Genomic DNA, 26,224 nt, shown 5'->3' with positions numbered 1-26,224 from the left:
ATAAAATAAGCAGCAGCATAAGAACAACTACAATTTTTTGTCGCCAGCGGCGTACCAATTTCTTTCCAATTTGGTGGGGGTGGGAGAGTGGTATCGCCCAGGATTTACTGACGAAGTCCACAAACAATTCGCACATTTCACTTATGAAACGAGCACTAGTTTTGTATATGTAGATGGGTTCTTGTTAATACAGCTGGACTTAAGAAACGCGACGTGAAGATCGTGAGATGGGAATCATTTACCAGCTGTCGTTCATTGCTTTCGTACGATGCTTGATGCTGTTAATTCAAAAATTACCCACTGCCTTTGTTTAAGGCCCTGTCACACTGTTGCGTATCACATTAGCGTATGGCAGCGTATGATAAATATGACGCATACGCCGGAATACGCTGAAATATGCTGGTGGTACGTCGTGCGTAAGTTATACACGTTCCAAGCACGGTCACATACGCTGGTATACGCTGAGGAAGAAATTTTTTTTTAAGCATGCTTAAAAATCTTGTGCGTGTTTGGACGTATGGTTTATACGGTAAAGATAAGCTAGTCATACGCTGAATACGGCAGAAGGACGCTAAATGTACTGTACTAATAGGTTGAGTACGCTAATCACACGGAAATGAGTAAGTGTGCCGTGCAACTAACGTGTTGATAGCGCATCAGTAACGAAGGTCTAACTTATGTGTGACGTATGTTTAACGTCTATAGAGGGCTTAGCGTATGACTGACGATTAAGTAACGCATTTACCGTACAATTAGCGTATAGTTAACGTCTGATCGTCGTATCCTCAGCGTATTGCAAACGTTACGAGAAAGGGTATATAAATATTATAGCATGTCATTTATTGTGCATAATATATATTAATGTTGGATGCCTTCATATCATCTTGTACCTTCGAGGATAAAGGATGGAGTAAGCTGTTCTTGAATGCCAGTTTGATCTCATAGCTTTGACGATTCGTCACATAGAAAATAACAGAAGGAAAAGGAGAAAAAGAAAAAGAAAAAGACGTGAGGTATGGATGAGATCATGGGATCGGAAGGTGAAGGCAGTTTGGCTTTTACGACCAACTTCTGGTGGAACTCCGAAGCGAGGATACGCGATGTTTCAAGAATTTTATGCGGATGGTCCCCGAGATGTTTGACGAGCTTCTGGCAAGAGTTAGTCCCAGGATCACCAAGAAACATACCTGGTATAGGCGACCCCTGGAGCCTGGGCTGAAGCTCTCTTTGTCTTTGCGACACCTTGCCTCTGGGAGCACGTATTCAGCCATGAAGTACGGATGGAGGGTCCCCCACAACACCCAGTCACTTATTGTCAGAGAGGTTTGTCAAGCCATCATCATGAATACATGTCCGAAGTAATGACCTTCCCTACCACGCCAGAGGGATGGCGTGCCATATCTGATAAGTTCCTCAAGAGGTGGAACTTCCCCCATACATGTGGTGCTATAGATGGAAAGCACATTGCCTGCAAGTGTGCACCAAAAAGTGGATCCCAATATTTCAACTACAAGAGATTCTACTCTGTTGTACTCATGGGCTTTGTAGACGAAGATTATAAATTCATCTGGGCAGACCTCGGTGGTAAAGGGTCATCATCGGACGCACAGATCTACAACAACTGTGAAATCAAAGAATTAACAGAAGACGGAACTATAGGATTCCCGTCCCCGATGCTTTACCAAATGACTATCAGAGTGTCCCCTACTTCTTTGTAGGTGACGACGCCTTTGCCCTCCGAGAGACAATGATGAAGCCATACAGCCGCCGTGGTCTACACCATGAAGAGAGGATATTTAACTACAGGATTTCCCGCGCCAGAAGAGTAGTCGAAAACGCTTTCGGCATCCTGACGAATCGTTTCCAGGTTCTGTTAACTACAATGCAGCATCACCCTGCTACATTGAAGCTCATCGTTAAAGCTTGTATTGTCCTGCACAATCTCATGAGGATACGCTACCCTGAATTACAGAACCAGCATCTAGACCATGCAGAGAACATGAACAACAACTTCATTCCTGGATCATGGAGACAAGACAGAAATTTGCTCGACACACATACAGTTGTTGGGAGAAACACATCCACCAACAAAGGAAAGGGGCTAAGGAATCTGCTGAAGCACTGGGTCAACTCAGAGGCAGGTGCAGTTCCATGGCAAGACAGAATGATTTAGATCAAATTATTGTAAACGAAACTAAACCACAACAAAACTTTTTGTAGATGTCGAAACACATGTTAATTATATAGTCACTCCAACATTAATACTGCAAGATTTTAGAATATATACAATGTTGTCCTTTAGACAAGGGTGTAAATGCAGTGTGTATTATGAAATTATGAGAAACAAAAAATGAAAATTTAATTTTGACATGTCGATTATCGTAAGAGTTACTACAGTAACAAAATAGTCAATACTTCTTTCACGTTGGTGGTCGAAGGTTGAGAACCTCATCCTGAAATCCAATATCATCAGTAGATTCCATGATGTCTCGAAATCCTGAAAGACTAGTAATGTTCGGGTGACTTTGCTCAAAAGCTGAGCTTGGACTGTGCGGCGTTGGGCTAGACGTTTCCGTTATTAACTCTGTTGCAGAAGCCAAAGAGGCACGAACCGGGCCAGAGGTAGGAGTGCATTGTTGCTGAGTTTCCTGAAACGGTTGCTGAGCAAGTTGTTGGGAAGGAGGAATCATCTGCTGTTGTTTAGTGGTAGTCTTGTGATGATGTGGATACTGAAATAACCGCTGGTGAAACTGCTGCATGTACTCCATGGGCTGAGAGCCTCTCACCAACGATGCAAGAGGCATGTTTATAGGCATGTTGCTAGGTTTTTGATAATGCTCAGAGAAGGATGGTGCTGATGCTCTAAATGAACAGAAGGGAATACTTGTAGTGGGGTGCAAATCGTGGGGTGGTTGAGAAGGGATCCCTTGTTGGTTAACTTGGAAATTCATCATCGCTGTCCTCATCCATGAGTTCAGACAATAACCTATTGATGGAGGACCTTGCCTCCTTGTACTTGGACTTGGACATAGTCAAAAGGCTCTCTTTAACATAATTTGCAAAGACACTTCGTGCTGTAATTGGCTGTTGTTTGGCTTTGTAGATGTCTTTGAGGATGGTGCCAGACTCAGCAACTCTCTTCTGTAGAGTCTCAAGGACGTCACTCTCTGTGTCCTGAGGTCGCTTGTGGGACCTTCCAGCGGTAGATGATGGTATTGGAGTGACTTTATCTAAGACATCCTGCATATCAGCGCAGGCGCTTTGGCAGCATTAAGATCTCCTCTGTGAAGCTGGACGGTTTCCTTCACCTAGAAAGACAAAAAATATCATGTGGAAATTGTCTCAAATTACTTGGTCATCATGCTGCTAAGGTAATATGGCTGTCTACTTACACTCTGCATGGGCTCCGGTCGGTGGCGAGTGACAGTCTTCAGGAAGGCAAACTTTGAGAGGATCCACTGTTCTCTCTCAGTCAGGTTTGGAGCACAATATCCCCGCTTTTCTTCTTGTCAAGGCGCGTATGGGTGTCGCGCAACGATCTGAACCAGCCCTTGAGGATGTCAACAGTCTTGTTCATCTGATGTGCTTGCTCTTCCCAGATCTTCTCTTTCTTGTCTTTCCGCCTATAATCTGTCATCTTCACATTCCACAGCACAGGATTGTCCATGATAAACTCCAGCATCAGCTCCTCTTCTGTGGCGCTGAGGTTGTAGGGGTTTTTCTTCGCCCTCTTCTGCTTATTTTTCTCCTTGCTATCAGCCCGCCGGAAGGAGGTGAAGTCATCATTGGTTTCAGATGATAAAGCCGATGAATTATGGGAGTTTTGGGAAGGTTGTGTTGGGGACTTTGAGAGCTCAGGAACATGTCGCGCATTATTTAAAGATGTCTCAGGAATAAGTACATCTGCAGGTGCACAAACACGTTGTTCGTCAGCTTTGGCAACGGCTGATGATGGAGTCCTCTTTCCTTTTCTTCGTCCGCGGGTAGATGATGTCTTCTTATTTGCCATGGTGTCTTCTTCTTTTTTCACTGTAGGTTTGACATTTTCTCGAATGGAGCCGTGTGAAAATACTGGCGTTTCACAGACTTTGATCGTATATAATTTGACATGCGCATTCCAAACGCTTCTCGTAAGCTATTCATACGCTGGCATACGCAAGCGACAGGCTACTCATACGATACTCATACGTTTAATAAGTTAATTTTATGCAAAATGTCCTATTTTTACGGACTTTTTCGTGCGTATAAAAATGAATGAAATGATCTTTATACGCGACTTATACGTTCCTATCATACGCAACAGTGTGACAGGGCCTTTAAAAACTGACAATTATCAAAATCAACATCAATTTATGGACTATTTTGGAAAAATAGGGGGAGTATCATTCCCGACACCCCCCTGCTTGGTGCGCCACTGTTTTTCGCCAATAACGACGTAGTAAATGAGGAAGTGTAATAAATGCCCAAACCAATCAGACGCTAGATTGGGAATTTTTTTAAGGTTGGCAGGTCGAAGTTTGTAAGTTGATAAGTTGAGACTGGTGTGAAGTTGGTACTTGATGTTACAACATGCTTTAAAATTAAGTACAACGGTACTGTAAATACCAGTCGTAGAAGCAGTGAAGAAAAAGTGACATTTCCTCGTACGAAAATTCTTGCGGAGGAGTGTATTGAAATGGAGCTTAGTCTCAAGTTTAACTAAATACAAGGGCACGATCGTTTCATACTACCTTTTTATTAACCTTTTTAGCAAATTCTTCATCGCCCATTGCTTCCAAATTCCGAGATGGAATCGATTCCTGCAATCTAGAGAATAAAAGTTACCCATCATTTTCACATACCAAAACAATCTCAGCTAATTTTGGAATTACAGTTGTACGACCTCCTGAGGTTATACTTGAACGATTCTATACTGCATCAGGGACTATAGTCTTTCCACAATCATCGTCTTGACTTGTCAAACTACGTTTAACTATCACTAAACGTCTAGTGTACAAAAATGGGCAGCAAAATAGGACAACCAGTTAATGTCACTGACACACAGAACTGCCCGGGAAACATAAGAGACTTTTCCAAACATTTCAAGCATAGTAACTATACTAAATATATATACTTATCTCTTGATACATATTTTTTCAGTGAAATTTGATCTTGCATTGCGTTGGCTTCATAATCTTCTCTGGAATATTGTTGTCATGCAAAAGGCTCTTTTCCACTCATTGCGAAACGTAATTAAGTGGCAAGCTTGTCCAAGTGCTTGCTTCTAAATGGTTTAATGCGAGTTGGTTGCTTCAATGAGTGAGAAAAGAGCCTTAACAGAGTACAAGTTTGTTGTAGCGGCTTTCAGCTCGACTGAACAATAGCAGGAACTTTTTTGTTAATTAGCGGTTAGTTATGATGCGGTAACTAGTTCCGATTTGGGACAGGTAACGGTTTGCACAATCTTGTTTTTCGATCAGTTGGTTATGTGCATTCGTCGAGAAAACTTGTAATAAAAGTTTCGAACAAGTTTTCGCAACTCATCCAACTGGCGAACATCTCGGTTTGTGCATCGTTCGCCTCGACAAAGCGGGACTGTTATGTAAGTTTATCTTTTTCGATTGTTATTTAGCTAGTTAGTTAGCAGTTTATCCTTTATGTGTTAGCCATAGTAAGTGCATGACAAAATTGAGCGGTTTAGGGAATTTCTAGTGCATGCAATATGTATTCATACTCTGTATAGTTCATTAATCTGTATAATTCAGGAATGCATGAACTTAGTTTTTATATATTCGTTATTTCAGTTTACGACAGCTATAATCGACAACTTTAATGATTCTCGAAGAGTAAGGTTGTTACTTGGTCAAGACTATTAAATTGTTGCCTGTAAAATATATCCCTGAATTTGTTTCTTCGAACCTTAAAACGCTTCGTGACGTAAGCAAAATCGTCGTCGTTTCGAACACAGCTTGCGCTGCGGCTGTTAGATTTGTATTTAAGAAAATCCGGCGGTTTATGAATAAAATTTCTTCGGAAGACGTATTATGCATGCATGGTTCTTGCTATTGCATGACTTTTCGGCGAACTTGTATACGAGCATTTTCAAACACATGAAGGCAACAGATTTACGTTTGGCTTGGTCTTTGACGGATATTCAATTTTTAAAACTACCTTTAGAATTGTTTTAAAGCATCTCTATATGGTAACAAATCCAAATGAGAGCTGTTATAGTATGACTATTGTACTAGTTAATGACATTAAATGAACAGAAGTGTGAAGCAAATACCATAAATTATACATACTTTCTTTTTATATCATCCTTCGTTTTGTTTACTTCTTCCATTTTCATTAACTCAATTTCCATAATTTTTATTTCATCTCGAAACTGTGAAAATTCTTCCAGCAAACGTTGTTTTAGCCTTCCAGATTCAAAGTCATCCAAAACCTCAAGAAACCTTTCATCTGAGAGACAGTACAGTGGGACAAGGAGGCATGTTGGTTTGACCACTCCAAATTTTTGGTCCGTCTTATCGCCAAAGCCTTTTTCGAGGGCCTCATGGAAAACTGACGGTTTAATTTGTTCACATGAATATAAAATTTCAACAAGAGAAACAGTATCTAAAACCTTATCTTTATCTTTTCGCGCCATTTCAGCCGTTATACGGAATACGATAACACCTCCATCGCTGCTCAGCTCGGGATGATGAGAACCGAGTGCTGCGAATTCACGATTTTCCTGCACAATTGTTGAACATTCTACAGAAAAAGAAATTTATTTCATGAGGCTAACTTTATTTCGCGAGGCTAAAACACAGCAGCTAGATTGTGCTGACAAACCAGTGGCCCTCCTAAACAATCGTATTAAAGTTAAATATCAAATTACTATCCTAATAAAATTATTACATTATGTACATTCACCATTTCCATTACTTGATACTACTAATTGTAAAGGATCTATCTACCTCACTACTGCGAGTATACCTATGGCAGACAAGCGGTTATACCTGCCACGATATTAAGGTTGTATTTGACTATGCGGAATGATATTGTTTTCTACTGGTCAATTGAATCCGCTACGCGGTCGAATTCTCACAATAGGAAAGAAAATCTGGCGAAAAATCTCGTTCCATCGAAAATTTCAGCTTACTTGCAAATATATATATAGCGAGAGACATTGTCCAATCTGAAGCTTTCTAATGTACAGAGTGCCTAAAAAACATGACTTTAACGTGACGTAATTCATTAAATATATAGTCCACCGATTTTATTTTTAACATAGCAAGAGGGGGTATTTAGCTTTCTAAGTTTTCTAGCTATAGCTTTTTACGCCATAATGGCAAGACATAACAATGAAAATAACTGTGTGTTAAAACTGAATTGCCAGTCGAAAAACGCATTCTTTCACCGTTGGGAATTGAATAGGCGATCTTAATGTTGCCCACAATCGGAAAAGTTTAATTTCAATCACTAATTTTCCTTTTGAATATTTGATAATCTCTAGCTGTTATTAACTGAAGAAACGTATCATCGGGATTTGGGAAGCAGCAGTTATAGCAACGATATAAATCAATCTATTCTTAGCGTATAATTACCTGTTTCAGTAGTCTGGTTATCGATGACACGGTTCCTAATTTCTTCAAGATTTTGTGAAAAATATTCATTAAAGAACATCTGGATTTCCCACCTTTCATTCATTGTTGTCATCAGTTTTTCCTCAAGAAATTTGCGGTGCTCCAACTCAATTGATCTAATTTCTCTCTTCAACTCATCAACTCTTTCAGTTGGAAAGTCTGACTGCTTTAGGCAACTAATATAATCAATTTGATCTGTTAAGAATCCCACAGCAGTAAAAGCATCGTTAACAAGTTGAACATAGTCATCAAAGACAGGTTTTGTCATACCAAGCTTAGGCAAGTGACAAAACGTGTTTCTAAGCAGTCGAACTTGGTCGATAGCTAAAGTTATAGTTTCATCCTGGTTACCAGTTGGACTGATAAGCGAAGCATGAAAAGGACTGGGTTTCTTCCCCCTTAAAAACTTATCACTGAGTGTCTTGATGGTCGTTGTCGTAGAGATTGCAAAAGTCTTAGAATAAATAGTTGCCTTGAACAGGGCTGTACAATCCCAATCCTCGAACGAATCATTGGTTGGTATGGGAGTTGTACCACCTTCGAGAGTCAAAAGAAGCGTGCGAACTGCGGGTGAGTCGTCCCAAACTTGGTAACCAGGCAACGGCGCAATCTTCCTATCCCACAATGTTACAAATGTCGAACGCAACATCTTTGGAAATTCATCGTGAACGATGGATGCAAATTTGAAGAAATTCAATTCTTCTTTTGAGAAAGGTTTCACTGCCATTGTGATGCTACTTCATGGTGTATGCCAAAGAATGAAAAAACCTCATGATTCCTACATAAAAGAACCGCGTTATAAATAGTGACAAAAGTTTAGATTTAGCTTTTCAATCATTTAGAGCGGAAGTTGCGGGTTTTTAAACCCTACCAAACCCTACCAATTTATTACAAAAATGCCGTAATGTCGAAAACTGTAGATTTGCATTACGGGATACCGCAAGCTTCATGTGCAGATGATTTTCTCTTCATTTTATACAAGCATGCATGCAGACAATTTGATACCACTTGAAAGTCATCTTTCCAATTTCTCATATGTATATGCCATTTGCATATATTTACACTGCAACTCTATACCTCGTATTTAAACTTGAAGACGCCATGAATCACAGCGCTGCAGTTACAGCAATGCAGAATGAGATAATGACGATCTGAAACCTTCTGAGTCGGTAACGGTAAATGAACACCTCTTAGTTAGGCTTGTACTCTGGGCTGTTGGTTTGAAAGGTAACTTACTATAGTAACTTACACGTGTGCAAAGCCGTATATTTTATCATCTATATATATGAACGAAGAAAAGTTCTGGACAAAAAATCAATATAATAGCATAAAGACTCAATGTTTTCATAACAAGCTGCTCAGTCTTAGATTATTGCAACAGTCTGTTGTTTGCGACACCTGCTATAATAATGTATTCAAATTACAAAGAGTACCAAACACTACCGCCCGGCTCATTTGTAATATGTATGTCGCGATTGATCATATAAAACTTCCAAACTTGTCCCTGAAAGCATTACACGAGGCAATGGTTGTTAACTGAGAATAGCATTTAACGCGAGATTAACATTCGGCGGCGACAGACCTCTTGGTGAAAACGTGATAGTAATTTCTTATAAATTTCGCAGTTTCTTATAAATTTGTATCCATTTAATAAACGTATGAGTAACATCTGACTTTGTGTTCAATGACGGACCGGATGTTGAAATCACAACTGGGGCTGTGGTTTTCTTTGTAACTGGGAAAGGTCAGATATAAGCTTATACGCTTTGTCGAAGAAGCGTAATAATAGCGTGTAAAAACGAGAATTTACTACCAGCTTATCTTTCTGTGAAGATAAGTCTGCCCTTGTTGGTACACAGACGCGATCAGCTGGTCTAAGACTAAGCATAGATAGACTGTAAAGAGCTCATTAATTCAATTCAAATTAAGAAAATTTTGTTTCAAATGATTTATCGCACGACAGGAGCTTCTTAGAGCATGCCTTCGCATAGTGATAATTTGCACTATTATACCAATTCAATTACTCACCAAATGCGACGTCTTGCACATACAAAGCTTACAAACCAATCCATATCCCGAAATAAAGTATTTTAGTAATGTCGATATAATGACATTTCTAGTTGATTACAGCAAATCAAATGAAAGTATAATCTCATCAAATGAAAGTATAATCTCGTCAAATGATAATTCACCGGCTGAAATAAGCCAAATATTTTTGGTGGACTAACTATACTGTATACACCAACGATTGAATAACTATACTGTATACACCAAGGATCTTATTGTAGTTGCTATACCCGGAACTAGAAACTTGAAGCTCAAGTTTCCAAGTTAGAACCGAGTCCTTTCCGAGTAGCTCACCCGACCAAGGCCCTTAGATCAAACATCGCGGAGTTGTTTTTGAGATATTTTGATTAAATGATAGTTTTCTGGGCATTTTAAAATCTAGTTTTTTCTGATACACCCTTTTTATTATGGAAGTATCTTATGTGCTTTTCCTCTGTTATTTTGAGTAACTCATGATGCAGCTTCTAATTTCTGACTAAAATTTGCAGTTAAAAATATTCAGAAAATATAAATGATAAATAAAGCATCTTGTGGAATTAGTAGTAGAAATGCGTGACGTCTCATCAGTAGAAACGTTAAACTTGTTGTTAATCTTTCATCCCTCTTGATGATAATATCCATGCATCTTCCATTTTAAAAAAATTAAAAACATTCGTTCATGCCAAATTACCTTGCCATATCCATTTATTATATGAACATGAGTGTTATACCGAGTTTTTCACCTCTGAGAAAAATCTTGTTCGATGCTGCATGGTAAACAATCGTATTAAAATATCGCATTTCGCATGTGGCATCGTTGATGTTGAATTTTTTTTATTGTTAAAGGTCGAGCTATGTATTGCTTATTGAAAGGTCATCAAGAAAAAGTGGGGAATGTTGCTGGTTTTCTATTTCCACTCGGAAACCTCAATTCGCGTCCCGTGACGTAACCAGTGACAGCATCTCAAACATTCCCCTCTCGGAGCGTGTCGTATCTTTTTAAATCGCACAAAATATCTTGATTCGGTATTTCTGGACCTTACCATGCATGCCCTGTAATTTCAAGCCTATATATGATGTAATTTAAATTAATGGAAGTGAAAGGGGTTAATAGCAATTAATTGAATGTCAAAAACAAAGATTCACTTCTTGTATCATTTCGAAAAACATTTTCAAAAAAGTGTTTAAATTATGGCTCCAACCTGTGCACGTGCGTTCAGTTTCAAATGTGTTATAGTGTATCATGTTACTGTGTATGTTACGTATCAGTTACAAATTTAGGTCATAAAAAGTTTGAGAGATGGATTTTCCATAGCCACATGGCAATCATCTATGCTTATATGGCTACAATAATGAATAAAATTATATCAAAATTCCTAAGCCTTTTTATATGCCTTGCAAAAAAGGATGCTCCAACGCTTCACGCGCATGAGGTCGACTATCAATATCATGACTTATCAACAATGTCACAAACCGTTTGGCGTCACCATAATCATCAAGTGCGTCTAAATTAACTGGATTTCCCTTTGAGATATTCGTCATACGGTCTTGCAGAGTAGCTCCGAAAGGATGTCTACCGCCAGTTAAAATGAAAAAGGCTATCATACCAATCGATTGGATATCAGATTTTTTCTTATAACGTCCCATTCTTTTTTCATTACCCGCTTGTATAACTTCGGCAGCCATCCAGCCCTGTGTTCCTTTCGCAAAAGTTTTAACTGTTGTTTCATCTTCGTTCAAAACACGGCTGATTCCGAAGTCTGCTAATTTCATCTGACCTTTTAGATCAACCAATATATTTGATGGCTTCAGATCTCTGTGCAAGATTCCTTGGTCATGAAGGAATTTAACACCAAGTAAGATCTCCTTGATCATCCTCGGACCTTCTTCTCGCAGGTGAAGAATATTGTGTGATTCTACGTATTCTTTCAATGTTTCTTCACAAAGATCCAGTATTAAATACATGAAGTTTTCGTCTTCGAGAATATGGTGGTAGCTCAGAATATATGGCGATCTCGTTGTGTCTATCCGTCTCAAGACAGCAACTTCATTCTCATCGGCAGCTTCACGCAATACCCTTTTTACGGCAACTTGGCTACCATCTTGTAAGATCCCGACGTAAACAGACGTACCAAATGAACCATGACCAAGCAATAAATTCTTCTGTGTAGCAAAATATTGTAGCTGTGGTCCAATCTGCAAACAGAGGTGAAAAGTTAAAACAGGCAACCTTCCTCATGTACCAAAGACGAATTCTCTAGGCAGGATTTCTCAATAATGGCAAAGGTTTCTCAATATACAGTTTTACATAAATTTCACCCATTTTATACTTTCTGGGGCTGTAACCATGCATTAGGTGGAATTTTCGTTTGATACTTCAGCACAAAGTTCGAATTATATATATTTGGGAAATAAGGTAGCCGTAAGAAAAAAATTAAAACAAAAGCAAAATAACGGTAGTGTAAAAAAATTTTTTAAAATGTAGTGTGCTTTCAAAAACTCAAAATGATTTTCCAAAACAATTTTTGTCAAAGAAACCTTGCAGGAAATCTCAGGCAATGGTCATTCTAGTCTTTGCCGAATATCCAGTAATATTAACGTTTTGGCGAGATACGTTTTTCAAACATGGGTTGAATATAATCACATGATATTCATGAAATGTTAACATTTTCGGAGTTAAAAATACACATGTTGTCAGACAAAAATTATCTACCTTCTTTAGCTTTCCCACATCCATATCCTTCAAAATCTGGAATTTCTCGCAATGTTTAATGGACTTCAAAATCTCCCTTGAGCTTATCCCGAGATTTTTGTTGCTTTGTTTTTCTTGGTTTTCCTTATATCAACGTCATGTATAAAATAATTAGTTCTTGACAACTTTGAATATTACTATATAGCTAAATAAGAGCAACCGATACGTTAAATCCACCTTTACGTCAAAACAAACGTTTTGCATTGTAAGTATATTGATATTAACATGTAAACCAAACGCTCAGCTAGCGACGGTCATTTATATTAAAGTCATCACAGCCACATGCATAAAGATTAAAGCAGCATGTGAGATCAGCAGAAACGAGATAATACTAATTTCATCAATAGGCCAAATTTATCAAAAGAGATTAAATTACTTTAATTCCCTACACTCTAGTGTAAGTTCGCATTTAACTGAATTTACTGTGACTTTCTACAGCCTCTTATTGTGATAAAGCATGCTCTTAATAAATCTTGCGCTCAATTTTTCTTTTTTCCGTCTCACCTTTTTTGATCTTTTTGCAACGGAACAAGACTCCCACGCTTTATTTGGCGTTACCACATCATATGCAAAATCTCTGTTTGCAATGGACTGAGCAATGGTATTGTGACGAATTGCAGATGGAGTGGGGGTAGCCTTTGAAACGATATTACCAGAGTAGGCCTTACGAGTACCTGTATTCCTTTTTTGGGCAACCAGTCGTAAATATTTTGGCTTGGACCTTTCTTTCTGAAATATATTTTAAGAAACCTTAATGGCATCCTTCACATTATAGTGACCACCCCCTAGGCAGGGGCTCTTATTAGAGATTTATAACATAACCATTTAGGAATCTACGCTCCCACCCACTCTTGACTCTATATTACAACGTAGGCAGACACTGCACTACCTAAATTCAGCAAAAAACTTAAAAACGTGATAGCGCACTACCTAAAGATCTACACATTTTGCTACACACGCGAAAAAGCTAGTTAGTATATCTAATGAAGAAGACTATTTTATTGTACTGTTACCTTGTTTAGCTTGTTCGAATGCCTTTGCGACTGACGACGTTTGACGACTGTACGTGACAGGTCTTTGTAGACGACAGCACTTTCGATGCTCTATTTTTTAAACATTATATCAGTATCAATACAACTTTACACACGAATACATGCATTGCTTTGCACATATCTTTATTGATGAAATTTTTAAGCTTAACCTCTAACTTCTTTCCATGTGGTTGTTTTGTTACTGTAATAAATTCCTAAAATCAAAAAAAGTTATTGATGCTTAATGCATGTTCTGCGCTAAAAAGATATAATTATGTATTCTGGTAATCCTGTAGTGGTAGGTACAGAACTATCAAATAGGTTGTCATTTTCACCCAGTTTATCAAACAATCCTTCTTCATCACAGTTGCTTAAAAATCTTGTTGGTGTTGGAGTTTGATCTAAAGACGTTTATTAATGCACTTGCATGTACATGAATAATGTGGTGTGAATTTGTGAATAAAAAGTTCACAAAACAAGAATCAAATTTCTTGGTTTATATACCTGGCCAAATTACAATTTGTAGAGTTTTTGAAACGAAAACGAATTACTGAAGTAAATGTTGCCAAGTACACTTACATGAAAGAGGAGCAGGGATGCTCTTGAATTAAATTTCAGATTTTTATTTTATTATTTGTTGGGCTACTTATGAAGCAAGTGAATATATGTTCATTTTGTGGTTAACAAGCCGGGGAAAAATTGGATGTATATTTGCTAATCCAAAATCTTTTTTACACACTTATCAAGCACAACAGGTCTAGTTGAATTAAGTTGTTACTCTTCTATTTCAAATCAATATATTTCACTGCGTTCTGAAGTATTAGTTCTATATAATTCTTTAAGCATTGCATGCATTTGACTAGCTTGTACTGTATAGGTTATATGCAATTCATTTAGCGCTCTTTAGTAAATTTAGATATAAAATTTATCTCTTTCTAAATGTTAAAATATCGAGTAGATGTGCCTTTACTTTGAATATTAAAATAAAGCAGCAACGTCATCTTACCGGGAATACTGTCTTCGCCTTTCCTGGCGCCTATTTTTAATCTCAATGAATGAGTTTGACGATGTAACATTAGACGATCATTGTTCCTGAATGTCTATGAAAAGAGTTTAGTTTTCGAATGACCTCATCTTTTCGAAAGGATGCTGCCATATATATTGTGATGAAATGGTGTCGGGTTCGGTACAAACCTGGCCGCATCCCGGAACTTTACACGGAAATGGTTGGTCATTGGCACCTATATGAAGCACAACATGTGTAGCTAAAGTTGATCACTCTTCATCAAATCAATAACTCTGACATGTATTTCAATGTGTTCGATATACTAAAGTATTAGTTTTACATTATTCTAAGAAACCTTCATTATTTACAACAATGACCACCCTACCCTTTTGGCAGCAGTTTCTCTTTTGTAAAAAGCACTTATAGGAATCTACGCTCCAACACACTTTTGACTCTACATTCCCGGTTACAGTCAACAATAGAAATACTAGCACGGCACGGCTAAAATTGGTACCAGTGCGCTATTTTATTAGTGCTCAGGCTACCAATACAAAGGACGGCACGCGAATAAAATGGGCACGGGTACCCATTTTAGCCATGGCGTGCCAATAAGTTGAGTGTAGTGTAAACGAAGTTTATATTACAACCAATGAAATTCAGCAATAGACTTGATAATGTGATATATATATATATATATATATATATATATATATATATATATATATATATATATATAGCTGAAAAGCTATTTAGTATTTCTAATGAAGATTGAAGAACTAATGTACTGTTAATACCTTGTCCAGCATGTTCGAATGCCTTTGCAGTTCGACGACTGTACGTGACAGGCCTGTAGACGCTCTATTTTTGCATAATATATATAAGTATAAATACAAGTTTACACACGAATACTTTGCACAAATGTTTATTAATGACATTCTTAAGCTTAATAAGCTCTATACTTTTTTTCATGTGGCTGTTTCGTTACAGTGATAAAGTCCTAAAATTTAAATAGTGGTATAGCAGCATGTGAGATCAATAGAAACGAGACAATACTAGTTTCATCAATTGCCCAAAGTTATCAAAAGAGATTAGATTACATTAATTCCCTACACTTTAGTGTAAGTTCGCATTTAACTCAATTTACTGTGACTTTCTACAGCCTCTTATTGTGATAAAGCATCTGGTGTTCAATTTTTCTTTTTTCCGTCTCACCTTTTTTGATCTTTTTGCAACGGAACAAGATTCCCAAGTTTTAGTTGGCGTTACCACATCATATGCAAAATCTCGGTTTGGAATGGACTGAGCAATGGTATTGTGACGTATTGCAGATGGAGTGGGGGTAGCCTTTGAAACGACATTACCAGGGTAGGCCTTACGAGTACCTGTATTCCTTTTTTGGGCAACCAGTCGTAAATTTTTTTGACGAATCAGTCGGAAATTTGACTTGGGCCTTAATTCTCTCTGAAATATATTTTAAGAAACGTTAATGGCATCCTTATATATATATATATATATAATTATATATATATATATATATATATATATATATATATATAAGTATAGTGGTATAGGTACAGAACGTACTATGTCAAATGGATTGTAATTTTCACCCAGTTCATTAAACATACCTTGTTCATCACATTTGTTTAAAAACCTTCTTAGTGTTGGAGTCGGATCTAAAGACAGATACAGGTCATGCTGTTTCAATTATAGAGCTTTTATGTAACATGCGATGAATCACATGGCAATTTCGAGTGGAATTATACACACTTAAAATTCAAGCCAGGAACAGTTTATGGGAAAATGAGTCAACTATAGGTCCTCCAGCAGGAATCGAACATACGGTTTTGCGATGCCAGTGCAATGCTCTTGCCACTGAGCTACAGAGTTAGCTGACAAGAGCAAGCGTCGTTAATGTGTATAGGATGGTAATGCCGGGAAAAGGTGAGGGTAAATCGATTATGATTTTTGGCACTTCACTTTTGTCCTAATTTCGAGCGGAATTAATTGCACTGGTATCGCAGAAGCGTAGGTTCGATTCCTGCCAGAGGACTTATAGTTGACTAATTTTTTCCATCAACTGTTCCTGGCTTGAATTTACAGTGTGTATAATTCCACTCGAAATTAGGACCCTTTAAACCTCTCTCTCTCTATATATATATATGTCCTTGACGGGCATATTCAAACCTATAAGGGATGCGTTCAGACTGAGTGCCCGGCACCGGTGCCCAAAGTAAAAACTGGTTCATAAAACGTGCTGAGCACAGTGCCCTTGTTGAGTACTACGTCTGGAGGTAGTGCCCGTTCTTGGGCACCGTGCTCAAATTCATTTGGAAGCGTCGTATTCAACTTAGGCGCCAGAAAAGGCGACGGGCACCAGTACCGGGCACTCAGTCTCAACGCAGCCTAAGTATATAAATTTGCCCCTTTCCCTCGCCAGCTCATGCTCTAATCACGAGTGCCTATATAGGCCTTTTGGATCCTAGGTGGCGATTTAAAAGGAGAATGGAACAAAGACACACAAGGGTCCCAAGGCCTAAGCACTCGTAATGAGTGAGATGGTGAGGGAAAGGGAGAAATTCACATTCTTAGGTTTGAATATGCCCATCGAGGGTAATTACGGTAAACACAGAGCACATTTTTGCCTATATTATTATACCTGTGTTGCAACTCCATAAATACATGCAGGGTGACATCAACGTATTATAGAAGGTTAGGTCTATATAGGAATTTGTAATAAATGCTTATAATTAAGGGTGATAAATTATTATGAATTTTTCATATGCATGTACAGGCAAAGATTGCAACGCTTCGATCGTTTTGTTGGAGTAACTCTTGCATTGCTTAATTACTTACCAAGTTAACGAATATTTAACCGTTGACTCCTTCAAGTGCCATATGTACTTGCTCAGTTTAGTCGCATGCTTATATTTGCTTAACTTGAAGGAACTAGTATGGCTGTTAAAACGTGTTTTAAACTTTCCCTCGGTATATGTCCTACATATGCCTCAATTTGATTGGTATCTTCTCTGCATGCTAAGTAGTGAATAAATTCGCATGCAGCAATTCAAGTTATATTTGATGTATAAGGCAATCACCTGGCAAAAAACCATTTATAAGTCAATCACAAAATCATTACCAACGTTTCGACTTTAATATCTTCATCAAGTAAACTAAATATATCAAGCTTCTACTTTTATACGACCCCGCCGTATGCATGTATATCTTTATGGACATGATAGAAAAGGAATTTTTGGAACAAAAAGAGGTACTGTAAATAATTTATTTTTTTGTTTGGTTATCAGGTGAGGATAAACTATTAATGTTTATGAACAGTTTTAATGAATTCCATTCCAGCATGAAATTTACCTATGAGTATACTCACAGACCACGGTAAATTTTCTTGATGTAACAATGGAAATTGATGATGGTCAGTTCGGAACAAGTCTTTTTTGTAAGCCCACTGACTGCCATCAATGTCTACACTATGAGTCATCACATCTGACACATTAAAAGATCTATAGTATATAGTCAAGGTTGGCAACTCAAGAAAATTTGCTCACATATAAGGAGGATTTTGAGAAACATCTCGAGGAGCTATGTAGTTAGTTCAAAAATAGATCATACCCTACATTTGAATTGAGAAAATGCTTTTTTAAGTCATTTTGAAATTATGGGGTGTTTAATTTGTGATATTGCCTTGTCTCAAAGATTTTGGGTTTTCTTTTAGGAATTCCTTTTCAACCGTTTTTATAGCAACAGAGGCGTTTTAAATTGGCTACAAATAGAGTTTAATCAAGTTTATATCTGAAACGAGTTCGGTGACCCCCTATTTTTTCGGATGCTTCGATCGACCTCTCTTGTCTCTAAACTTATGCAACGAGCTGCATTTAATGAAGTCAACCAACACTGCATGGAACACAACCACAAAGAATGATGGATGATACTAAGCAGTATTAATTAATAACAGCAAGTGGTGTTACTTGTAATGTTAGACTTCATTCAAAGGTTTTTTTAGTTGAATCAATTCAACCTTTGGTACAAAGGATTTTTCTCAAAAGTATTTCTTCCATATATACCCTACAGGACGCAGACAATTTGTTACAGGAAATGGAGTAATGTTGATAACAGTTGATTTGCATTACTGAGATACCGCAAGTTTCATGTTTAGGTCCTTTGCTCTTCATTTTATACAAGCAGACAATTTGATAATACTTGAATGTCACCCTTCCCTACTCTCATATGTATTGCAGATGACACACAACTCTATTTAAACCTGACGCTGCCATGAATCAAAGCCCTGAAGTTACAACGCTTAAATAAACGATGGATCATTGCTGAACTCAAGTTAAACACCAAGATAATGTTGATCATAAACACAAGCCAAAAATTGGTTGAAGTCTATATTGGAATCCTCCGAGAAGCGATTTTTATAAAAAATTAAAGAAATTGTTCAGCTCTTTTGTGCGAATTTATGCTTTTGTGATCCTGTAAAATACAGGGCCGGGCGAACGATGAATGCCGTTCTTAGCTGGCGCTGTTAGAATGGTGTGGGTGCAAGGGGAAAGGAAATTATTTCGTAGAAAATTTTAAAACGGATAATTGGGAATTATTACCGGCCACATCGCGTTCATTATTCCTCTTTTCAATTTGAAAGTTATTGCTTGTAAGTTATTGCTTTGAAAGTTATAACTCGCGACCATGCAGTGTTTCATAATATTGTCACTGTAAAGTCTTGCAGTGGTACGATTTCACGCAAACATACCACTGGGAGCAATATAGTAAATTTTAATTATTTGCATAAATTTAGTCCCTGAAAGCATTACACGGGGCAATGATTCTTGGTTTAACACGAAAACCGTGAACTGAGAATGGCATTTAATGTGAGATTAACATTCGTGCGGCGCCAGTCATCTTGTTACAAACGGGATAGCAATTGATGGTGTAAAAACGAGAATTTACTGCCAGTTTATCTTCCTGTGAAGATAAGTCTGCCCTTGTTGCTACACAGACGCGATTAGCAGGTCTAAGACTAAAGAACACATCTATTTCAATTCAAATAAAATTCAAATAAACAAAATATTGCTTCAAATGATTTATCAGACGACACCAGTTTCTATACATGCCTTCATAGTAATAATTTGTGCCCTGCAATTACTAATACTGCACTATTATATGCCAAATATACCCACCAAATGCGACGTGTCCTTGAGGTTTTATACGAGAGCCCACAAACCAATCCATATCCCGAAGTAAGGTCTTTTAGTAATGTTTATTGACATTTCTAGTTGATTGAAGCAAATCAAATGAAAGTAACCTCCTAATGAGAATTCAGCAGCTGAAATAAGCCGAGGATTTTTATGGCAAAGCTACAACCAAAGGAGTGTTATTGTGGTATGTTAGTGCAGTTGTTATACCCGGAACTAGAAATAGCCTTCTGAAGTGCTTACGTCACACAGTTTTCTATCTATACAATTTTGTCCCACTTGTTTCCCAGATTGCATTGCGATTCATTGTTCGAGACCGACATGACGTAAGCACCTCAAAGGTTTATTTGAAGCTAAGTTTTCCGAGTTAGAACCGAGTCCTTTCTCATAATATGAACAAACGACTATACAGTACCAAATAGTTGTTTACGCAAATTTGTTCAGTGGATCTGCGTGCTTGGAGGTCAAAATTGACTTAGTTGAGATTATAGTTTTAGTTCAGTGTAATAATAACTGATGCAAATTGCAAATAACTATGCAAATAGCATCACCCCACATAAGTAAAATATGTTTAACGAAGAGGGAATAGCGAATACATACAGTGTGTCCCAAAAAAGTGACACTATAAAAATTATCTCATCGTTTTTTAAATCTCTAGCTCCTTAAATCTCTACCCTGTGGAATCGAAATGTGATGTATATGCTGAAATCATCTTTTCATTTGTTCTAATTCATACGTTCTGGAAGTCAGTTTAACATTACAGATCCTGGAAAGAAAAGGTTTTTTTCTGGAAAGAAAAGCAACATCCCCGCTATGATAATTATCAATCCTATGACAAAGTATGTACCTTGATTGTTTCCTTCTTACGTGTAGACTATTCTCTATAATGTTTACAGAAGACCGAGATCATCTTCATCACCCCTAATTTCATCTATATAGTGTGTTTTCTCAGTTCTATACCTTTAACACCGTGGCATGCATCTGTTATAGGTTATATTAAAATTATTATTGAAACATAGCTAACTAAATTGACTAACTTTCCATATTCTCTTTTGTGCTTAGATAAAAGTAAGGCACTAGTAATTATTGAATTATTTCTCTTATGTGAACAACTTCTGGGGGCGTTTGGGGCGTGGCTGACCACTGGTGGGGAGCGAGTTGGTCACGCTCCTTCATCATTCGACGCGCTTGCACGGGTGCTAAATCGCTATCCGGTCTAGCGATACTGGTATTACAGGATACGTGAATGTTCGCACAGCATTAGCAAGGGTAATGTTGGGTGATTACTACACATATTCTCAATACGAACTCATTTCCACAAATATATATTCGTTCCATTGATTTCCTATTGGGAGATCAGTCTTTCTCGAACGGTTAGCACGGGCGACCGCCGTGTTGGACTGTCTATTTTCCGTAGGTTCCATACTCAACTGGCTGCTCCAGTCACGGTGCGTCTATATATACACCTCCAATTGGCCAGGGCGATTGTTTTCGCTTACACCTCTTTCTTTAGTATCAATGTGTATTTAAGAATTTTTTTCTTTCTTGACAATAGCTGCATGGATTGACAAGCAAGAGCAGTTATCGAGCTTTCACGCTTTATTCTTTCCGGCTTAGATGTTGCACTTTCCTTGGGTGGGGCTCCTTGGGCTTGCTCCGCTAAGATGCTGTGGCGCAATTTGTACCCTCACCTTACTGGGCAAAACAATTTTTGACGCATATGAACAATTAAAGAGGAGATATTTTTCTACGTCGCGTAATATTTGCTCAAAACCTCAGTTATATCTTCATGCAACAGTACAAAAATTTTAGCATTAAAAATATTTTGCAAACCTGAAAACATCCACAAAGTATGTTTACTGTATAATATTAAAATATTGTGAAAATGAAAAGATTACACTTGAATCGAAGCTTCTTTTTTATTCATTTCAGTTATAATGGCGTTGACATTATAACATTGTTGATAGCTGCATTACATTTTGAAATAACTCATTTGTTTGGTGTTTTGCATTCACCAAATACTTTTCAAAACTTAGTTCACAACATAATCTAAAGAATAAAGGTAAAATAATTTAAGCGGTACGCCAAAACGATTTTAGGTTTTGATCGTTTTCCCGCCAAAATACGCGACATAATAAAAAATCTCCTCTTAATACATGTATATATAAAGAATTTTTATTAATGTTAATATTTTGAATAATAAACTAGCTAGGGGAAATTTTACATCTAGCCCAAAATATCCCAAACTCGTGTAGAGAGTCTTATTCGTTATTACCAATTTCATGCCCAGTAACAAGCTGCGGAAATGCAACATCATGGTATGAAAATATAGCATTGTTGCTACGTTGTATTAATTATCTAGGCGGAATGCATAAATATGAATTTTTCGCTGTGAGTACAAGTACGCTTAAAACAGCAAAGTTTGTTTTTCACCTTGAAATTTTGACGCAGTTTTAAGACAATGATAGTCCTTTATTTTTGCCAATCGTCCTAGCATGGGGCAGTTTTTTTGAAAAGGAACAACTCGTAGTTTATAATGGTGTCTACTTTGTTTCTTTCATGGTTTATTTCGTGTTTTCTGTACGAATACATTTTATGATCGCACATGCAGTATGTCGTTTTGCTCGGTTTTGAGAAGATATAACCGACTATTTAAGACTTTACATGCATCATCGTTTTAACTTCAAAAAGAGTTCTACATGCTGCCGTTAAATGCGGTTTCACTTCACCTACTACGTATAGTAGCTATACATTAAAATGCTCTCACGAAGTTCCATACATAAACTAAGAGTAAATCACATCGTAAATATAATAGTGGAGCATATGTATAAATGCATATTCGAAATGAATCGGGTTCCTCGACCTACGTCACTATGCCCAGTCTTACGGGATATTAGTTTGCCCGGCCAACCAAAATTAAATCGCTATTTTTGGCGACCCAAAATTAAATCGCTATTTTTGATGCAGTTTTGCCTTTCAAAATAATATCAAAAATAACGCAAATCGAACTCGTTCATAAAAAATATGAATAGTAGTAAACTATACTACTTATTTCTGAAATAAAAAAAATTGGTTGATATGCACTTTAAAAGCGTAATTCGGAGTTTTGATATAACAAATATCACTTTAAAGCTTTTATAGAGTCGACTGCAATCGCATGAATTCAGTTTTAATTCAATTTACTGCTTGGTTACTTATATTATTTGCGCTGTTTTGATGTTTTTAAGGTTTAGCTATAGGGAAATATATATATATTTTAAAATTAACTCTCACTTAAACTGTGAAAATCTATAACTTCATGCAACGTAATACAACAGGAAAACGGTTGATTTCACTTCACCTTTTAATACGATTGTGTTTGTTTCCGAATCATCAGGTATAGGCTTTACATTTGAGTCATTTCAAAATATCGAAGGTTAGGTCTAGCTAGCTCAGAAAATATTGGGGTTGCTGCATGCACGTCTATATAGTTTAATTATTCAAACAAACCACTTTAGAAGTTCACTCTTATTCATCGTGGTAATTGCACTTTGTGTCGTGCAATTTGGTGTGAAATCAAACGCGTGATTAAAAAGTCGAACGACCGCTAAGCGGGAGTGCGATTTGTAATCACAAGTTTGATTTCACACCAAAATTGCACGACACAAAGTGCAATTTCCAGTTTATTATATTCATTTTGAAATCATAGAAAAAATTAAACAAATTGAAAAAGATTTATTGGCTAAAAGAACCATAAACGGTGAAAAATGTGAGTAATTTTCATCTATTTTGGTCAAGAAATTTTGCGGAGCATCTAAAAAATTCAAAGTAATAAAATTTTGTGCCATTTTCCTCTGCAATTTGATTGGATAATTACACCGATATACTAAATTTGATTGGTTATTGTGATGCAGAGCTTTAATCTCATTGGCTTATAAATGATGTGATTAATGCTCAAAAAAGTGATCAGATTGCAAGAAACACCATTGAATTAAAAACGAATGTAATAAATTTGAAAATCTCCTAAATTCTCTTTTCTAAATTGAAGTGCTTCCACAACCTTCTCTCAAATTTTATTTTTGTTTCTTTTCAAAATCAATTTGGAAATTTGTTCTAGCAAAGTTGGCGAAGTTACTGAAAAAATTAGCGTAACATCGTTTAAAGTTGGCTTTGATTTCTTTGTTTGAAACATGGAAAACAAAGCTTATGTTAATAACCCAGGTTCTAGGTGGAAAATAATTACGTATAACGAACACATCTCGTGAGGATTGGTTAGATCCGGATCAATGATTAAATCTTCAGATTAAATCAGGTTCTCGGGGAGATTCCGGGGGAAGAATACATTCTGAACTTCAACCCTAAACATAACCCTAACCCATGGTAATAATCCATGCCCAAAATTCGTGAATATAATAACACCTACCCAAATATTTTCACTCTCCTTTCTTCAAGCTTATCGGTTATATAAGTAAAACTGTCTGAAACGTTGCTACCAATGAAGTTTAACCTTAAGTAGCATCCCAGAAAAAACAATTGATATAAAGTGAAAGCTTTAGGAAAAATATACTCTGGTTTTCCACTGAGCACTTTGTTAAATGTTTTTATAAGCGAAAACATATTTATATATCTCGAATTGGAATTTTTAAAGGCCAGGGTCGAATCAAAGCAATTTTGAATACCACCAGTGGCGTACCTAGCCCAACAATTTAGACATGTGTTCGCGATACACTGAGGTTCCACAACAAGTAGAGTGTTTCTTAGCGAGCCTGCCAGCTAGCTTACGGGCTTCCGTGCATGCAGCAGCATTTTAATTAATTCATCAAAGCGACGAAGAGGCGCAAGGCAAACCTCACAACTCTTGAACAAGAACACAAACAGCTGGTTAGAAACAAGACTCAGTTCTTCCCGTAAACTTATCGCATTCTTGTAATACGGAGGTGCTTCTTCATTCCTATCCCAAATTAAATATAAGTTACCTATAGATAGAGTTTATAGAGTATATAGAGTATACCCTTGCAACGACAAAGCTGTTCCGTAAAATAATTCCGCGCAGTTCATGTATTCATTTTATATTTTTCTTCAATTGTCTTTGTCACACTCTTTCTTAGCACGGCTCTTTTTCAGCTTTTCAAGGTTTGTCAACATAATTTTATGCTAATGTGCCTGGGCCACTTTCTCAATATTACTTGGTTCTTTGCTATCAGGTGAAGGCAGAAGATGATCTTTCAGAAGGTCAGAACAGCGTTGATTTATTGTTCTGCTAAAGGCAGAGTGAGCGAAAAACAAAACATGTTTAAGGTCGTCTTTCAAAACGTCTTTATTCTTCTAAAATGCTGCTTTGATTTTTCTTTCTTTTTTTAGCGATTCTCTGTCGCTAAATCCGTTCTGTGAATACTAATTCATAGTCGAAAAAAAAAAACTTTGCAGACTACAAATATATAAAACTTCTACGATCTATCTACGCTATTTTACTTAGACAAAATTAATAGGTTTTATATAGGAGTTAATAAAGGCGAGCCTGAAACTGAGCAATTCACGATGAGGCGTGTTATAATAAAATGAGGCTAAAGTGAAAATAGGCTGCATAGTATATATGAACAAATTCATCTTGGTTGCCGAGAGAGGCCATTAAAAGTAAATGCTATACTTTTGGGTAAGAATGGTAATTCCTAAAAGTTAAAAATATTTTTATAAATTATTGCAGGTGTGTAACTTTAATTAAACAACAAAAGTTTCTGTTTTTACAACGATGTGTATGAAAAGTCCACAAATTCTTTTCGTTTACGTAGTTTGACCTTCATAATGGGAAAAAATCGCGATAGTTCCTCAGTTGCTTCTTTCATCTACGTTGACATATGATAATATATCTTAATCCGAACGACCGATTATTCTCGATTGATGAAAGAATTCCTCAGGGCTTCGTGAGCATATGGTCTCTTGTCAATGGTGTGACTAATCAGCCACGAAACAAACCTTCGAGATTTACGATCGCCAAGCTTCATTAAATTGACTGGATTTGCATCAAAAATATTTTTCATTCGATCTAATGTAATACCGTGCAGACGCTTTGTAAACTTTTTCTCAATCACATTAAATATGCAAGGTGCACCGCGCAAATGCTACGTGACATCTTTGATATTAACTTATTCCGAACGAAAAATTATCAAATTTTAACTATTTTGTAACTATTACCTTTTCTAAAAGGTTGTAATCCATTTTTTTCAACTTCGATGTTTTACGGACCTTTTGAGGTTATTCGCAATTTCATCATGACCAAGATAAATACACCATTCAAGAAGACTCATTTGCCTTCCTTCAAAAAGAAATGTTCCTGCTCTCCATACGGCGCTGTTCTTTTCCAACAGAAGATTGACCAAAACAACAGATTTTTTTACGATAGCCATCTTCAGAAGGTCAATGCCAAGTGTGTGAGTGCCGATTTTACCTTTAAGAGTAATGTCAGCATCCTGTTCAACTAAGTACTTGACAATTTCTAACGCACGAGTATCGACAGCAACGTGCAAGACTGTCCATCCATCTGCACCTCTTCTATTTACATCAGCTCCACTTTCAACAAGATATTTTACCATTTC

At 37.1% G+C, this 26,224-nt stretch overlaps 3 protein-coding genes across 3 annotated transcripts; all 3 read right to left on the bottom strand.

The window, feature by feature from the left end:
- Positions 1-3,472: 3,472 nt before the first annotated feature.
- LOC114520816 lies at positions 3,473-4,009 on the bottom strand. Its single transcript, XM_028541149.1, has one exon. The coding sequence runs from the start codon at positions 4,007-4,009 to the stop codon at positions 3,473-3,475; it is 537 nt and encodes a 178-aa protein (XP_028396950.1).
- A 2,262-nt stretch (positions 4,010-6,271) lies between these two features.
- Positions 6,272-8,364, bottom strand: LOC114520815. Its single transcript, XM_028541148.1, has 2 exons — positions 7,572-8,364; positions 6,272-6,735 (listed from the first exon to the last, which is right to left on the bottom strand). The coding sequence occupies exons 1-2, from the start codon at positions 8,335-8,337 to the stop codon at positions 6,272-6,274; spliced, it is 1,230 nt and encodes a 409-aa protein (XP_028396949.1). The 5' UTR covers positions 8,338-8,364.
- Positions 8,365-10,980: 2,616 nt separating this feature from the next.
- LOC114520970 (serine/threonine-protein kinase/endoribonuclease IRE1-like) lies at positions 10,981-13,649 on the bottom strand. The gene is made up of 5 exons (XM_028541336.1): positions 13,610-13,649; positions 13,422-13,511; positions 12,913-13,137; positions 12,370-12,492; positions 10,981-11,852 (listed from the first exon to the last, which is right to left on the bottom strand). Exons 4-5 carry the CDS (start codon positions 12,391-12,393, stop codon positions 11,043-11,045), a joined length of 834 nt encoding a protein of 277 aa, XP_028397137.1. The 5' UTR covers positions 12,394-12,492; positions 12,913-13,137; positions 13,422-13,511; positions 13,610-13,649; the 3' UTR covers positions 10,981-11,042.
- Between the last annotated feature and the right edge of the window lie 12,575 nt (positions 13,650-26,224).

The sequence above is a fragment of the Dendronephthya gigantea genome, unplaced genomic scaffold (assembly GCF_004324835.1).
Source record: "Dendronephthya gigantea isolate DGI-Jeju-01 unplaced genomic scaffold, DenGig_1.0 000018F, whole genome shotgun sequence".
In the NCBI taxonomy this organism is placed as follows: Eukaryota; Metazoa; Cnidaria; class Anthozoa; order Malacalcyonacea; family Nephtheidae; genus Dendronephthya; species Dendronephthya gigantea.
Note: the sequence above shows the minus strand (reverse complement) of the source record. Positions and strands in the feature narration are given on the sequence as shown.

What these genes read in the sequence shown, in the direction of transcription:
- LOC114520815 (XM_028541148.1), bottom strand. Translation starts at nt 8,337, where the DNA reads ATGGCAGTGAAACCTTTCTCAAAAGAAGAATTGAATTTCTTCAAATTT. An exon ending in TAACCAGACTACTGAAACAG is followed by an intron (nt 6,736 to 7,571) that starts GTAATTATACGC and finishes CTTTTTCTGTAG; the next exon opens with AATGTTCAACAATTGTGCAG.
- LOC114520970 (XM_028541336.1), bottom strand. Translation starts at nt 12,393, where the DNA reads ATGGATGTGGGAAAGCTAAAGAAG. An exon ending in ATGTGGGAAAGCTAAAGAAG is followed by an intron (nt 11,853 to 12,369) that starts GTAGATAATTTT and finishes CTCTGTTTGCAG; the next exon opens with ATTGGACCACAGCTACAATA.
- LOC114520816 (XM_028541149.1), bottom strand. Translation starts at nt 4,009, where the DNA reads ATGGCAAATAAGAAGACATCATCTACCCGCGGACGAAGAAAAGGAAAG.